The sequence below is a fragment of the Protobothrops mucrosquamatus genome, unplaced genomic scaffold, assembly GCF_001527695.2.
Source record: "Protobothrops mucrosquamatus isolate PMUCROS unplaced genomic scaffold, P.Mucros_1.0 scaffold2444, whole genome shotgun sequence".
NCBI classification, from domain to species: Eukaryota; Metazoa; Chordata; class Lepidosauria; order Squamata; family Viperidae; genus Protobothrops; species Protobothrops mucrosquamatus.
Genome location: NW_015388516.1, coordinates 94039 through 110727, shown reverse-complemented (window position 1 = coordinate 110727; position 16689 = coordinate 94039). Strand labels below are relative to the sequence as shown.

General features: G+C 41.6%; 1 protein-coding gene across 1 annotated transcript in view; it reads right to left on the bottom strand.

The window, feature by feature from the left end:
* Positions 1-427: 427 nt before the first annotated feature.
* Positions 428-16689, bottom strand: part of TMTC1 (transmembrane and tetratricopeptide repeat containing 1) — a 109021-nt gene continuing 92759 nt past the window's right edge. The window contains exons 10-16 of the mRNA XM_015825004.1: positions 11330-11432; positions 8433-8568; positions 8020-8164; positions 5083-5220; positions 3282-3404; positions 2369-2446; positions 428-562 (exon numbers count right to left, since the gene is read on the bottom strand). Of these exons, the coding sequence (XP_015680490.1) occupies positions 428-562; positions 2369-2446; positions 3282-3404; positions 5083-5220; positions 8020-8164; positions 8433-8568; positions 11330-11432 (858 nt within the window). The remainder of the gene's footprint in view (positions 563-2368; positions 2447-3281; positions 3405-5082; positions 5221-8019; positions 8165-8432; positions 8569-11329; positions 11433-16689) is intronic.

Sequence of the window (16689 nt, the reverse complement as noted above, 5' to 3'; positions counted from 1 at the left end):
ACAGCTGTCCCTGTCTCTTCCCATACTTCCTCACTGACTGATGCAGCTACATTCTTTGCTAATCAGGCACCTGATTTCAAGAGCATTTTTCTTGCAAGATGAATACTTTCTCTGATTGTTGTTAAAACAAGTCCTTGCCTCCCTTCCAACAATCATCCCAGCAATGCATTTAATTTTAGCCATTTTTGAAAGATTTCCCCAACATCATCTCTGGATTAAGGTTAGGATTTCACCTGTCCTACAACACCTCCAGGAGGGGTCCTGAAGCTTTGGCGACTCCTCTATGAACCCTTCATAGACACCTCCTGTTTTGGGTCCCCACTGCCCCATAATTCTGTTCTGTTCGCTTTTGTCTTGAGGGAAACGTGGGGCTTCCACAACAGGCACTCATTAACCAAGAGGTGTGTGATTTGTCTTGCCAATCCTGTTACCCTCTTCCCCGCCCTTCCTGCAGCCGTCTCTCTAGGCGGTCCAGTTTTGCCAGATTTTCTTTCAGCAGCTTGCTGTTTGGAACCAGTTGTAAAGCTTTCTCGTAATAGTGACGTGCAGTGATATAGTTACCCTGCAAAAATAAAAACGTGGAACAAGAGGAGAAACAAATCAAAACACCTTTTGCACAGTATTATATCAGCCATAACTTCACAGGTAGGTTCTACAGATTTCTTTTAAATGTCAGCATTCTATAGACTTCATGTCATCGTGGATGGTTGTTTTTGCAGTACAGGTAGTCCTCGACTTACAACAGTTCGTTTAGTGACCGTCCAAAGTTGCAACACTGAAAAAAGGGATTTATGACCGTTTTTCACATGACTGTTGCAGCATTCCCTTGGTCACATGATCAAAATTCAGACTGTTGGCAACAGTCTCACATTTACGAAGGCTGCAGTGTCCCAGGATTGTATGATCGCCTTTTGCGACCCTCTGACAAGCAAAGTCAATGGATAAACCAGATAGACTTAACGACCATGTTACTAACTTACCATCTGCAGTGGTTCACTTAACCACTGTGGCAAGAAAGGTCGTAAAATAGAGCAAAACTCACTTCACAACTGTTTCGCCTAGCAATTGAAATGTTGGGCTCAATTGTGGTCATAAGTGGAGGACTACTTGTCATTCTGCTTTGTTCATTTTTAAAAAGCTGTCATTCTTTTCTTCCTTGAAAGAGCCCAGACAGTGTGTATGGTTCTCTTTCACACACCCACACTCACCGCAGCCCTGTCAGATGAATTAATTTCTCAATTAATTGAGAAATGATGCATACACCAGACATTATTATTATTATTAAGTGTCGAGGCTACATAGGAATGAAGGCAAATGTACGTATCCCAGGATAATGTTGCAGGATCCGATCTGGGTCGGTCACTGGGACTAGAGATTTAGTCTTTAGTCACACATTCAGGTGAGAGAGAGGTTCCCTGAGGATGGGGGCTCCAGCACGAGTCCAAAAGTTCAGAAGACTCTGGTCCCAGTGACCGACCCAAATTGGATCCTGCTACATAGGAATCTTTATCAGACCAAACAGATAAAATCTCAAATTCATCTAGCTATTGGGTTTTTTCCTTCCCAATATGGCGCATATTTCATTCTCTGCTGCTACTAGCTTGGCCAATTTCAGCTACTGCTGTTCTCTTCCATGACTTTTACTCAGAGCCAGCTGTCTGAAGACTTTGTGCCCCGTTCTTGCCTTTGTGAATCTTCCCTTGTTAAAGTCCTACTTTATTTGGGAACTAACCCTCTCACAAAACTCTTTATCACCTACAGATGTTATCAGAAACCTTGAGTTGTGCCTTACATGAAGGTATAAAGGAGATGACCCAAGATAAGGTTAGCGTTAAGGCAGCATCCAAGCTGAGCAGCTACATTTTGAAGGAAGCTTCTATAGAGGCCATCTGTGATGGTATTTAGGTAGACTCCTACTATACTCATTCATTAACCCTGTTGACTGAGGCTGAGAGAACATTCAGTTCAATGGTTATCTGGAGGCCCAACAGTTTCCTATGTTTCTTTAAATAATAACTTAAAATAATAAGAAGTTTAATTAAAAACCAGATACATTTTGTTCCAGCTCTAATTAAACTAGAGTAGAACAAGTCTACTTAGAAAGTCTACTGTTGCTTGTAGTGCTTTTAATTGGACAATGTAAAGATCTTTTGACTTTTAATATTTAATTAAGTATTTAATATTTAATAATAAATATTATTTTAAGTAGACTTAGGGGACCTAGATAATTCAATATCTTGTAATCCAACATGATCTGGTGACCACACATTATGTATCAAAGGATCATAAATTATATGGGTGACTCTTATTTTATTAAAATAAAAATATTTTAACAACAAACACACAAATAATTTCTGCATTTTCTTACCTTGATATGTTCAATGCCTCCCATATTCATCCATGCTTGTGCTTGTTCTGGGTTGAAGTCTACAGACACTTTATAGCTCTACATTAACATGAAAATGAAAACTCAACATTAGAAGACCTGAAACTATATTGTGGAGATCTTAATGCACACAAGGAATAGCTTTTCCTACACTTGGGTTCTTAGATGTTCCAGATTACTAATTCCATGGCTTCTGGCCATTTATTTTACTGGATGAAGAATGCTGGGGGTTGTAGCCGAACCATAAACAGGAGCCCCAAATTGAGAAGGACAGGATAGAGTGTTAATGACATGTCTCCCAATAATTGTAATTTCCTTAGAACAATTAATATATTTAATTCCCAAGAGAAGGGTACAATTCTGCAAAGACTTTGAAAGACTAGCCTCTGTAAAAGTTTTTTTTGGGGAGGGGGGAGGAACAAAGGGGAAACTAGAGCTGTTATCTTGGAGAGAGCCAGCTAATGAAAATGTTCTTATGAGAGGGGAAGTGAAAGGAATACAGTTCAAGTGGAGATGTACTCTTGGATATGAACTGAGTATTGTGGATCAGAGACTGCTGTTCCAAATTAAGGAACTGGGAACTTTGGCAACCTCACAGAAATTGATCTGTAATTACTGGAAATAAGCATATAGTCCCTGTTAAATTTTAAAGTAATTACTGGAAATAAGTATATAGTCACCTGTTAAATTTTAAGTTTCAAAATACATTGTTTCTCTAGAACTTACAGATATAGATACCTCTTGATATAGATATACATTCAGCTAAATGGATTTATCCTATGGCAGCCTTTTTGCTCTATGATTTTCAGATGCATGTGTTCAAGTAAGTAACTTGAAGAACATCACTTAAATTTAATGAAATAAGCAATCTATGTGTTCATATATAAGTGAGTACCTCAAAAGCTTTATCCAGGTGGTTTTGTTCTCTTAGTTGGTTTCCTTTGGTGAAAAAGAGCTCTGATATGATTTTGGGATCCTTTGGTTTCAGTTGTAAAGCTTTGTCTATGGCTTCAAGTGCCTGCACATACACAATAAATAAAAATTCTTACTGCACCTCAATAGCTATTTTGACATGGCCTTTTCCAACTGTGGCCTTCCAGATGTGGATAGATTTCAATTCTTATACACTCCAACCATCAAGATCTGCCACATTTGTAAAGGCCTTAAGTTAACAGGGGACATGAATGAAAATGTCTTGCTGAACTTCCATTATATTTTGCTAATACCTCTGTCTTTTTGTCCTTCTTTTATTATTAGGAAAAACAACATTTTATTTGCATCACCATTTTTATTCTGGCCACAAAAATTGTTTGCTTCCTAGGAAAAAAAGACTTCCCCATCTTTTACTCCTTTGTGCATCAGAGGTGGAAAGATGCTCAATATAGATTGGGCTGCATGCCACAAGAGTTGCACAGAAAAGAAGGAATGGATTGAAACTGGGCAGTTGTCATCTATGTTTTGCTCCCAATAATATAGCCAATAATTCAGTTCAGAAGGATCTTCTACCAAGAAAGTTCCCCTAGATCAGGGGTGTCAAACTTGCGACATCACATGACATATTGCGATGTATCATGACTTTTTCCCCATTGCCGGCAATTGGGTGGGCAATCGGGTTTCAGCATGACGCATATGGCCCACAGACTGGCAGTTTGACACTCTTGCCCTAGATTAAATGTCATAGTTCTGACAGAGACAAATAAAGCAGAACTCCGAGGCTTGCAAATTCCATATGTTTATTAATTACAAAGTATTGGCACATCAAAAGTGAAACCAAGTCTGGAGATACACGTAAGAATTCCCAAATACAAGGTTAGAAAATCCCACCCTTTAAATTATGCAAGCAACTACGTTCCCCAATACATCTTCTCAGTGGGCTTTTTACGCAACGCCCAGCCTGCAGTCTCGGGAGCAGCCGATGGCCTTGGTTCCCACAGGATAAAAGATTATTTAGACTAGCGAAGCACCTGGACAACTCCCCTCCTTCCATTCTATGTGGCAACTGAAAATGAGTAGGAGCAATGGCTGCAGCCATGCTCATTTGTAGAGTTGACACTAGGGTTCTTTAATACCCTGACAAGTAACTGAATGTACCTATGGATGGAGAAATGAAATTGGTCTCTGCTGGGGACTGTTTCAGTAAAACAGGCCCCATCACTTCAGAATCTTCTGAAAATCAGAATCTGATTTCTGAAGTCTATGGCAATTCTCAGTCATCCAGATCATGGTTGTCCCAAAAGTGCTTTTTCAAAAGGCAACTAGACTTTGTTTTTCCTTGAAGATGTTTTGCTTCTCATCCAAATAGCTTCTTCACTTCTGATGGAATGGGGGAGGATAGAATGATTTATATTCTTTACAGTCATCTGAATGACTGCAGAGATGACTGCAAAGAATATAAATCCTTCCATTCCCCACCAATCAGTTAGAACTGAAGAGGCTTCTTGGATGAGAAGCGAAACGTCTTCAAGGAAAAAAACAAACTACAATTGCCTTTTGAAAAAAGCACATTTGGGATTAATTTCTGACATTTAAATAGGACAGCACTATCCAGCCAAAGCAGCCAGCCACACACATTCACCTGGAAGTACTGGATGGATCTCTGCCTTATTGCTCTCTGCATTCTTTCAAGATTGTTTAAAGTTGTCCCTCTTAACCAGGTGCTCTGCTTGACGGCTTTTGGACTAGAGTGGTAACTATACCTTGTTGTAGTTCTCCTGCTTGCTGTAGATGGCAGATAGCAAGCGGTAGCACTCCAGGCACTCGGCCCCTTCAGTCACAATATGGCTCAACATTTGCTCTGCTTCCTTTGCTTGTCCCATCATTGTTAAAACCTGAGCCTATTAAGAGAAAAAAGAAGTAAAGGAAACAATTCTCCCTCCCTAGAATCCTGGAGAATATTCAGTTGGTCCCCCTCTGTAAGGCAGCCTAAGAACATTAAAGGCATTGTATGAGGTGGTTCCATCAAAAAGGCTTTATTTTTTTTTTAATAGCCTCTCATCTCATATCTGAGAAGAGAAAGCATCTGGCTGAATGATGATGAAGAGTCCTTGGTGTTCTCTGGACCCGGTTGTTTTGTTGCAGACAGTTCATTACCCAACATAAGTAACATCATCAACCAAGCATCAACAAACAAACAGCATCAATCAAGCTCAGAGCGCACCAAGGACCCCTCATTTCAGCCCTGAGCTACAAATATTCTGCTTTATCGTTGAGCAATGATGTTTGCAGCTGGTCTTTCAAACAGTCTAGCTTTCTCTCTCCGGGTGTCACTTCTTATGAGATGGACTACTGCTCCCATCATTCCTATTCACAAAAATTAGAAAATACAGTTGTGGAAGTCTACTTCACATGTTCCTTTTTATGCCTTAGAAATACATTTATCAACTACTTGTTCAGCGACTATTTGAAGTTGAATGAGCAGAACTTATAACAGATCCTTGAAGTTCTGGCCTTCTTTTGTGGTTTTGCGATTGTGAACTGGAGGCTTGGCAACTGGCTTGCACTTATGACGGATGCAGTGTCCATTTGCAACCTTCCCTGACAGTTCCCACAAGCAAAGTCAATGGGGGAAACCAGCAGGGAAGGTTGCAGATCACTCTGGCAAGTCCATCCAGCCTTCTATGCTCAAGCCCTGCTTTGCTGTCCACCCTCCTGGCCTTCCTGCCCTTGCGCGCTACTGCAACATTCATCCCAGCTTTTCTGCATTCACACTGCAACATTCATCCCACGCCCTGCAGGACTGTCCATGCCTAGGTCACATGTGGCCTACAACACGCCTCCCAAGCTCTCCCACCTCCAACTCATCTGCCATCCGGCATTGCTCTTCCAGGACTTCTCCCACCCTCCTGCAGCACCTCTACATTCCTTACCTGGGATCCCACCTCTTCCCACTTAACAGCCTGTGTGTCCTTGGTTTATGACAAGAACCAGCACTCCAGAGACTCTCATCACTAAGCAATGTGATCACATGACATTGCAATTTATTACTGCATCGCTTAGCCACAGGAAACCTGGTCCCAGTCCCAACTGCTATCGTAACCTGATGATTACCTGTGGATCATATATCCTACTAGCTTAAGTATTAAAAAGCTTGTAGTTCAGTGCTATGACCCGAGAATATGGCAACATTGTGATGGTCAGAACCTCGAACGCCAATCCTATGTCCATTTTTTTCAGTGCTACACCAACTTTGAAAGATCATTGAAGAAACAGATATAATCCGAGGAGTACTGCAATTAGTCGTTTTTTCTAGTTTTTACTGATTATTTTTCATGCAGGAGCAGAAAGAAGCTTCTGTAGAGCTCTATGTTGGGCTGAGAGAGTTTCCATGGCTAAAGGTAAGCTAGAAAATCGGTGTACTTCCTTTAGTCCAACTCCTTAACCACTTCATCGCTTTGACTCCTCCTTCCTTCTGCCACGTACACCTGTTACATGCATTCCCAAGTTCATCATTCACTCATCTCATGCTTTTTATCAAAGCACATGGATCTTGCAGCCCCTCCTCCCCCTTTAATCTCTATCTGTGTTTTCTAGATAGGTGTGGTTAGAGCACACGAGACCCATAGCCCTGGTGATCAGCTGGGAAATAATTAGAAACACGTGCAAATCACGTTCTGTGACAAAGCAGTACATGGAGAACCAATGAATTCAAAGTGGCAGCAAAACTTTACTGATTATAATGTACGCTTGCTCACTCTCATGCATACGCATATACACACTCATCCCTACTTAGCCACATCCTTCTTAAGGAGACTGCCAGGCACTAGCTAGACTAGCAGGGGTAGTCAACCTTGGGTCTTTTATGACTCGTGGACTTCAACTCCCAGAATTCCTGAGCCAGCTAAGCTGGCTCAGGAATTCTGGGAATTGAAGTCCATGAGTCATAAAAGAGCCAAGGTTGACTACCCCTGAGCTAGAGGGATGAAAGCTATCAAATCCAGATCCACCATGTGGGTGGCCGTCAGGACCCCTTTTATCCCCCAAAGCCCTTACTTTGTTAATTCACAAATCTGGTAACTGTTGATTGCATTGTGGTTCAAGGGTGTCTGAATAACAGAATAACAGAGATGAAAGGGAACCTGGAGGCCTTCTAGTCCAATCCCCTGCTCAGGCAGGAAACCCTATACCATTTCAGACAAATGGTTGCCCAATCACTTCGTAAAGACTTCCAAAGTTGGAGCATCCACAACTTCTGGAGGCAAATCATTCCACTGATTAATTGTTCTAACTGTCAGGAAATTTCTCATTAGTTGCTAAGGAGCTTCTTAGTTGCTAGGTTGCTTCTCTCCATGATTAGTTTCCATCCATTGCTTCTTGTTCTACCTTCAGGTGCTTTGGAGAATAGCTTGACTCCCTTTCCTTTGTGGCAGCCCCTTAGTCTGGTCAGTCTCTTTTGCCTATTCTCTGCTAACGTTTCTTGGTTGATCCTTAATGACTTGGTACCTTAACTACCTTCTGAAAATCTTTCTGTCAAGATTCCTGACTTCTGTCCTCCCTGACTACGTGCCTGTTCCATTTTAGTTTAAAACAGCTTCCATATAGTTTCACATTCTCACACAGCCCAGTCTCGTGTTCTCACATCTGCAAGCAAAAAAGAAACATGCAAAGTTGATATTTTCAGAAGAGTCTGAACTCACCAGGGCCAGCCGAGTCTCTTTGTTGGATGGCTGTAATGAGGCAGCTTCCCTGTAAATCTTTAATGCATCTTCATATCGACCTGTATTATAATACAGTGCTCCGAGCGGGGACAGGATTTCAGTTTTCCGTGCTACTTTAAGTGCCCTAAAGGATAAAATAAAATAATAATTTTACGTGCCTCTTTAAAGTTCCCCAACTGTTCCTCATCTTTTCTTCTACTGTCTCCCATTATGCCCAGCCCTTACTAAAAAGAACCTGGAATTCAGGTAAGATTCAAATTCTTCCTTTGCAGTAAACGTCAAGAGCAAAATGGTCATAAAATGTTGGCATAACCCTTTCAAAATTATTTCCCTTTTAAAAGTCAAGGATTTCTTGTAGCCTTGCCAAGAACACGAGACGCCCGGATGCTTACCGCTTGTACCAAATTTCAGCATCCTTGTTCTGCCCCAAGGAGCGGTAGAGTCTGCCCAGATTCACCATGGCCACGTGATGACCGGGGCTAAGTTCAATGGCTTTCTGATAGTGGGAGACTGCAGTCTCTGGAGATCCTGGAAAAAAGAAGGCTGGGTTAGGGTTGCTCTTAAGAGGGCTCACAAAGTGTATTTGTTTGTTTGTATTCTATTATTATTTTTACAAATAACTCAAGGCAGCAAGCATATCCAACACACCTTCCTCCTCCTCCTATTTTCTCCATCACAACAAGCCAGTGATGAGGGTTAGGCTGGGAGAGGGTGACTGGCCCAAGGTCACCCAAAACCATTTCAAAATTAATGTCTCTGAAAGTATCTTATGAGCTGCTTGAGAGATGTTGGGAGTCAGGAGATAGACAAGTTTAATAGATAAGTATCTGAAAAAAGAAATGCATATGGAAAAAGGAGGGACAACCCCATATAGAACATTCAAGAGAAACTCAAGTTCATTCAAAGAGAGGCATATCTGCAAATATAAAAAATATAAACAATCACTCCCAGAATCATCCAACAGTTGGTTACTTTGCAATGTTAAGCACATTACTGGCTCTTTTAAATGACTCCACTGGGCTGTAGTAACAACTGAATTCCCTAATCTACTTTTGAAAATCTAGAGAGAAGGGAATTATTTTCCCAGTAGGGCAGAGGTAAGATTAATTCTAATTAGAATTGCAAAAATAGATGCCATATGTCTTAAAAGATACTTCCAGTTTACGGGCATAAAATTAAAAGCATTAATATTAGCTATATATTTATATATATTACACAGATACATACATGTATACACACACACACACACACACATATGCTGCAAAATATCCAGATGACCGCTAGATGACAATATTAAGTCATCTAGATTTTTTGCAGCCCAGCTAGAGTAACCCTATTAACATTAAATAAGGGAGGAGAGCCATGCATAATCTTCTAAAACCAATACCAAAACAAACAGCAAATGTGATATTTCTTTTTCCACAAGATGGAGCTGGTCTATTACATTTTCCACAGGTATGTGGCAGAACAATCCATTACAAGAAAGCAGTGAGAACTACAAGCTGTGTGAACTGATTAAGTAGGATAATTTGTCGGTGTCTTACGTTAAGCAAAAACAACAATCAATGTGTTGACATTAATTTCATCCTTGAGAAAAGTGACAGATTGCTAGCACAGGAAAGCAAACAGCTTTTAAAGATAAATTTTATGCAGCTTGTCACACATTCACATATATCCCGTATCACATGTATTCCATAACAGCAGAGCAGAGCAATCTGCACGTGAAATGCAAATAAAACCGAAGATTAAAAATAACCACAATTTAGATTTAAGATTTAAAGCAAGAAGGAGAGACGAGATTTGCTGGTTGCTAGTTTACATGGTTCAAAATGTCCAAACATCTTTTCAAGGTCACCATGTATTAATATGAAGCAGGATAAATAATCCTTGGCTCACGGTTTAAAGTCACGTCTCCTTCAGACTGCTCTTGCCTTCTAGTCAAATCCACTCAAAGATCAGCTGAAATAAACTAAATGTTGCCACTTAGCTGGACAAGTAAGACTGGAAACCTATGCAGATTTTCCTGGAAATATTGATAGTTCTTGACTTATGACCAGTTGCACAGCAACCATTCAAAGTTACAACAGACCTCCCGGTGGGAGGGGCTTGCAACCCCATTTCTGAAGTTCCAATAGCCACTCCCCAACCCACGGTCACGTGACTGCATGTCAGACGTTCAGCAACCAGCCCATATTTACAGCCATTTCAGTGCCCCGCAGTCACATAACCACATGTTATAACACTTTTGCTGAAAACTGGCATTTAGTTTGGCAAAAATGGCCCATAGCAAACCACTGTTTCACTTAATGACTACAGCATTTGCTTAACAGCCACTGCAAAAAAGGTCATAAAATCAGGTCAATCACATGGGTGGCCCAATTTATGACCACCACAACTTACAACTATGATGGGCAGGCTCCATTAAGGTCATAAGTCAAGGATTACCGGTATGCCCATTGAACTGGAACTTACTTGCATAAACACATCTAAGATAATTCCGCAAATAAATAATGTCTGATTCCACTATCAGCAATATTTGAATGGAAAAACCTGTAATAATAGCAACATCTAACTTGGGATCCTCCTATCTACATGATTGTCTTTTCAACTGAGTTTAAATGCTCTTATCAGCCTTCTCACAACCTGGGTGCCCTCCAGATGTACAGACTTTTCCTAAGATTTCCCAATCCATCATGACCATTGCCAAAAATTCTGGGAATTTTTGAAGTCCAGTCTGGGATGCCTCTGGTGTGTGTGTATTTTGCATCTGAACTCTGACGCATTTCGACCTCGGGTTTTGCAGCCTCTTCCCTTGCTTTGCTGCAGCTGACCAGAGGGGGCGATAAAGCTCTTCATCTTGGAGAAGCTGATATAAGGACTAAAGCAGGGGTCTTCAAACTTGGCCGCTTTAAGACTTGTGGACTTCAATTCCCAGAATTTAGTGGCTGAGGAATTCTGGGAGTTGAAGTCCACAAGTCTGAAAGCAGCCAAATTTGGAGACCCCTGGGCTAAAGCCACACTTGACAGTTGAGGGTGTTGGGCCACAAATATGGTTCTAGGAGAGGAAGAACAGCTTTACAATGCGCATAATAAATAATAGTAAACAGTAAATAATAAAAATGATCCAACACATAATGCAACACATTGAGCTGAGCTTTTGGAAAATAAGAAAAAAATCTTCCCAGAGCAGACTTGAGATAAATTGCTGGGCTAGTAACACTGATGGTAATCATTTTAATTTGTCCAGAGTAGTTCTTAGTCCTTCAGGTTTTGTCTTGTTTTTACTTACCAGTATCGACTAAAAAAACCCCGTAGTTATTATGCAGATCAGAGCTTTCGGGACAATTCTCGATGCCAGCCTGATATACTTCCTCGGCTTCTTTTAACTGTTCCTAAAGGTAAAAAAGGGAGCAAATTCAGTGGCCAGCCACTATTTAGATGACCATATTATGATCCACCACAAACACTGGCATTAGCTGCCATTGGTTTACTCCAAGTCCTTGAGGCAGCAGAAACCAGCAGGTCCATGGCACCTTTTGCTCCTAGGGCATGCAACTAATATATAACTATATGAATACATAGTTAAAATGAATCCATTTGACAATAGCCAAAAATTAAATGATACAGTCTACATTTTGAGGCAAAGCAGAATTAAACCATTAAGACCGTCTTTCCTAAACTAGAAGACTCCAGATATGTGTAGCTTACAAAAGTTTATTTATTTATTAGTTTTATCATATCCATACCTTGCCTTCCCTCCAGAAGCCCAAGGCCACACACATAGTACTCTCTCTTTCAATTAACTCCTCACAACTAGCATCCTGTAAGGTCAGTATGGTTAAGAGAGAGACACTGGCCCACATTCAGCCTGTGAGCTTCCATGGTTAAGGACAGACTTGAATGTGGCTCTCCTTTATTCTACTCCAACTTTCTTATTATTCCACTCACTCTCAAAAACCAATTGGCTATAACTTTCTCTGATGTCTCCCTTGGGCAACTCCCCAGATTCCTCCTCAGATGTCAGTTTAGGGAAGGTTGAGACCATTTCTGGCACGTCAGGAACTGGGTTGATTGATGGCTCTGAACCATCCGAAACAGATTTAGAGGAGACTTCAACTGGGGAAAGTTTGCAGTGGCAGATGGCCAGTGAACAGGAGGAGGAATTGCCTTCTACACCTGATCCGAGAACACGCAGGGCAGAGAAATGGCAAGAGTAGCTGAGATCAGACAGACTACTTGCGAGGAGAAGACCCCACCCGTCTTGATGGACTGCACTGGAAAGCTGGCTATTTATCACAGATGGAGGCATTGCTGGGAACAAGTTGGTTTTCTAGCTGTTTGTTTGATTGCCGTGATTCCTTCTTCACTCTGGATTGACACCGTGCTTCGAATTGTGCCTTGAAGACTCTGAACTTTTTTTTGCCACGTGAGCTCTCTTGTGTATGAATTTAAATTTTGCCTGGTGGAGTTATTTGCTTTGTGGAGTATTAGGCCATTGCTCTGTGAACTAATCTTGGCCTGATGATGGCTGGACTTAATTGGGACAGTTCTGAGTTTTCGGTGAAGGGAATTGCTGGGGAATATTAATAAACATACTACACCACAGTTACATGCATGTGTGAGTGAGTGGGGCAGCACACTCTCACAATACCTAACTAGACAGACAGCTACAATAAACGTATATGGCAAAGAATCAATTGTTTTGGAATATCTGAATATTTGGAAGAAGAGTAGTAGTAGTACTATACAAATAGTCCTCAACTTATGATTAGTCACTTAGCCAACCATTCAAAGTTATGATGAACCTCACCCCCACCCAAAAAAGCAACTTATGACGCAATTCTGAAGTTCCAATGGCAGGAGCTCATTTCATGGCTGTCTGCAGCCTCCTCTGGTCACATGACTGTGATTTACAACATTTTTGCCAGAAACCAGCATTTATTTCTGAGTTTTGGCAAAAATGCCCCATATCAAACACTGGATTCATCTAATGACCACCAGAAAAAGGTTGTAAAATTAGGTCAGTCACTTGGGTGAGCCACTTTACGATTGTCACAACTTATTGCTGTAATAGGCAGGCTTCATTATAGGCTGTTCTTCAAGGACTACCAGTAAAAATACAATTGATTATGGAAAATTATTGAAAACATTACTGTATTTGATTCATACCCAGAAGCTGATAAGGAGCCAAAGCAATGTGCTATAATAATGTGCTATAAAGATAAAGGTTTCCACCTGTCCAGTCATGTCTGATTCTAGAGAGCAATGTCCATCTCCGGTTCTTAGCTGAGAGAGCCACCATTGTTCCGTGGTCATGTGGCCAGCATGACTATATACCGAGGTACATGGAATGCTGTTACCTTCCCCGCAAAGTGGTGCCTATTTATCTACTCACATTTGCATGCTTTGGAATGCTAGGTTGGCAGGAGCTGGAGCAAGTAACCGGAGCTCACCCCGTCGTGTGGCACTTGGTCTTGAACCCAAGCTGTCAGCTTTCCAGCTGACAAGCTCAGTGTCTTTAACCACTGTACCATTGCTATAAGGTGCTATAGCAGTGGTGGCGAACCTATGGCACGTGTGCCAGAGGTGGCACACGGAGCCCTCTCTGTTGGCACGTGCCCAGCACATGTGGGCTCTAAAAGTTTGACATCACTGGCCTAAGGCCAACCAGCCTGACCTGCCATTGGGGAGCCCACCATCCCACCCACCAGAGACCCCCTGGATCTCCCCCAACCCTGCCCGGTTCCCACAGGTGTCCCTCCCCATAAGCAACATCAAGGTGGCCACGCTCACCCCGGCCATGCCCACCCAATCTGCCATGACTACTGCAGCCACACCCATCCAGTGGCCACGCCCACCCAGTCTGCCAAGCCCACTGTAGCTGCACCTGCCGAGTGGGCCACACCCACCTGGCACCCGGCGATACATAAGTGGGTTATGGGTTGCAGTTTGGGCACTCAGTCTCTAAAAGGTTCACCATCTCTGTGCTATAGTAACGTGCTATTGTCAGGGTATACAGCCAATAAACAGACCTCTGCATTCTGGACAGGTCTAGCTTCTAAGTAATCTTCAAAGCCTCATGTGGAGTCAATTGCAGTAGATTGCCCCTTTCATAGGGCAATCCCATCTCTATCTATAGTGAAACCGATTTTGTTCTGGAGGACTTAACTACAGGTAAATTTGTATAGAATTACAGGTATCTGCTCGCTTTTGTTAAGAAACAAGAGGCAAGGGCCTTTTTAGAATTCTGTGAGAGTTAATCTCCAAGACTGTGACACAGCTACATATTCTGAATTGATTTAATTAAAGTTGCTTTTCAAAAGAAACATTTCCCAAATTTGACAAAACAAGGCTAAATTTATATTTGGGGCTTGCAAGAAAATTAATCATAGACCCTAATGGGAATGTGTGCATTACAATTCAAGTAGGGTTAACATCCAGAGCAGCCTTTGAAGAAAAGGAATCCTTCATAAGGCTTGGTAAACAGGAATTAGACCACTGGGTTAGATAAGAAAACATAGAGGGGCACCGATTGTAGATTTAGATTAAGGCTACACAAAACAACTGCCGCAGGAGATATCTGTACACAAAATGACCATCATAAAGTGTGTGGCTGCTTACAAAATACCCATTTAGCAGAAAGTAAACTAGTTTCCCCATTGTATTTTCTACTATTCACTAAGGACCTTTATGGGGCTTCAAGGCATTCCATTGTTAGAAGTAAATATGATGCACGCCAATTTGCTACTGATTTATGTTACTTAAAAGAATCTCTTAAAAGTCAAGTGGAAAATCAACCAACCCAGCTTAGATATTGCCTTGGAAGCATGGAATTTTATCTGCTGGAGCCTGAAGTGGGAACAAAATTCCGATGGCAGAAAAGAAAGGCTGCCAGGACTTTAACAACAGAGAACCGTAGTCTAAGATAAACATATGCTTCCAGTAATCTAGATCATTCTTCCTGAACCTGGTGCCCCAGACATCATTAGTCTACCATTATTACAATTTCAGGACTCTAACTGGTTGCTTGGAATAGAATTCTGGCCCTCTCTCTCCTATTAATTTCTATGTGACACACATGGAGACATTATAAATGTTACAGAACTACTGATATATAAGGGTAAGGAAAATCACAGCAGTTTTCTTTTTCATATCCGCGCAGGGAGGAAAGAATTTCAATTACACATTTATATCATAAAGCAAAGGCATTAAAGGGTGAGCCAAAGACTTCCTACACACAACAGGGATTGAGAAAAAGACAAAAAGGGAAGCAAGAGAGGCAGTTATCGGGAGACATCATTCTGGGAGGAACAATAGGGATTACTTTCATGGAATAAGAAGACTTTTGGATGATTAAAATTGGGGAAGGTCAGAAAAGGCGATTGTTCTGTTTCCCGCGTTAGAAGGCATTGAACGAGGCAGAGTAACAAACAGGTACTTCTTTATTCAGCTACAACAGAACAGCAAACAAAATGGCTCCTCCCCCTTTTATACCTTTTGCAAGGGACAGCATCAGCCAATGAATGCAACGTATTTTCCCACTCCCGCGCATGCTCAGTAAGCTGGAGACAGCCTGTCTGGCCCGGGCAGACCACTCAGTGCAGCTTCCTGCACCTGCTCTGTCAATCAGAGCCCAAGACATAACAGTGATGTTTTGGGTTTTCAGTACAGAGAGGTAAGGCAAAGCAGAGAAAACATGGAGAAAGAGTGTATGCATGCTCTGGAAGTAGGCAGAAAGCCTGTAAAGGTATATACCAGGGTTTCTCAACCTAGGCAATTTTAAGATTTGTGGACTTCAACTCCCAGAATTCCCCAGCCAGCATGGAATTCTGGGAGTTGAAGTCCACATATCTTAAAGCTGCCTAGGTTGAGAAACACTGGTATATAAGAAAAAGATGATATGATCGGAATGACAAAAAATAGGAGTGGCTTTTGGCAGCAAAGTCCTACCAGAAGTGGATGGAAAAGAGACAAAAGTGACAGTCAGCTGGCAATGAACAGGGCCTGGGAAATAATAAGTTTGGAAGTTGCACTGAACTTCCAATGCAATTCATTTTGGGGACTGAGATTATTCCATCTCCCACAATCCATTCTGAAGCTTTGAAGGAACAGAATGATATCAAGTCACTCTTCATTAAAACTCATGAAGTCTCAGCAGGTAGCAGACTTAACGTGGAAGCTAAGCAGGGGTGGTCCTAGACAAGACTTGGATGGAAAATCTCCAGGGAATATCAGATCAGTAGATTAGAATGAGAAGTTGGGGGGGGGAAATACATCCTGGGGGAAAGTAATAGCAAACCACATTTGTTCTCTTGCCAAAATGGATGTGTCTCAGAAGCTACCAGGAATAAAGACAAGATGGGTGGGATTCATTTATCCCAACTGTGGGAAGTTAGCCCAGAGAAGGAAATATTAAAAAGGCAGAAAGAAAGATATTGTTCACCAAAAGAATTTTTAAAAGCATTTTTTTGAAAAGCAGAAACCAAACCTGGCCTCATCTCTTTGCCCAAAGCAGTAGCTAGTCTTATACATATGCAGATGTGGAACCATCAGGAAGTTTGGAGCCAGGGATCTCAAGACAAAAGAAGCTCTTAAGAGTCATTAGCCCCATCACCTGGGAAGCAGGATATGATAATGGGATTAAACCAC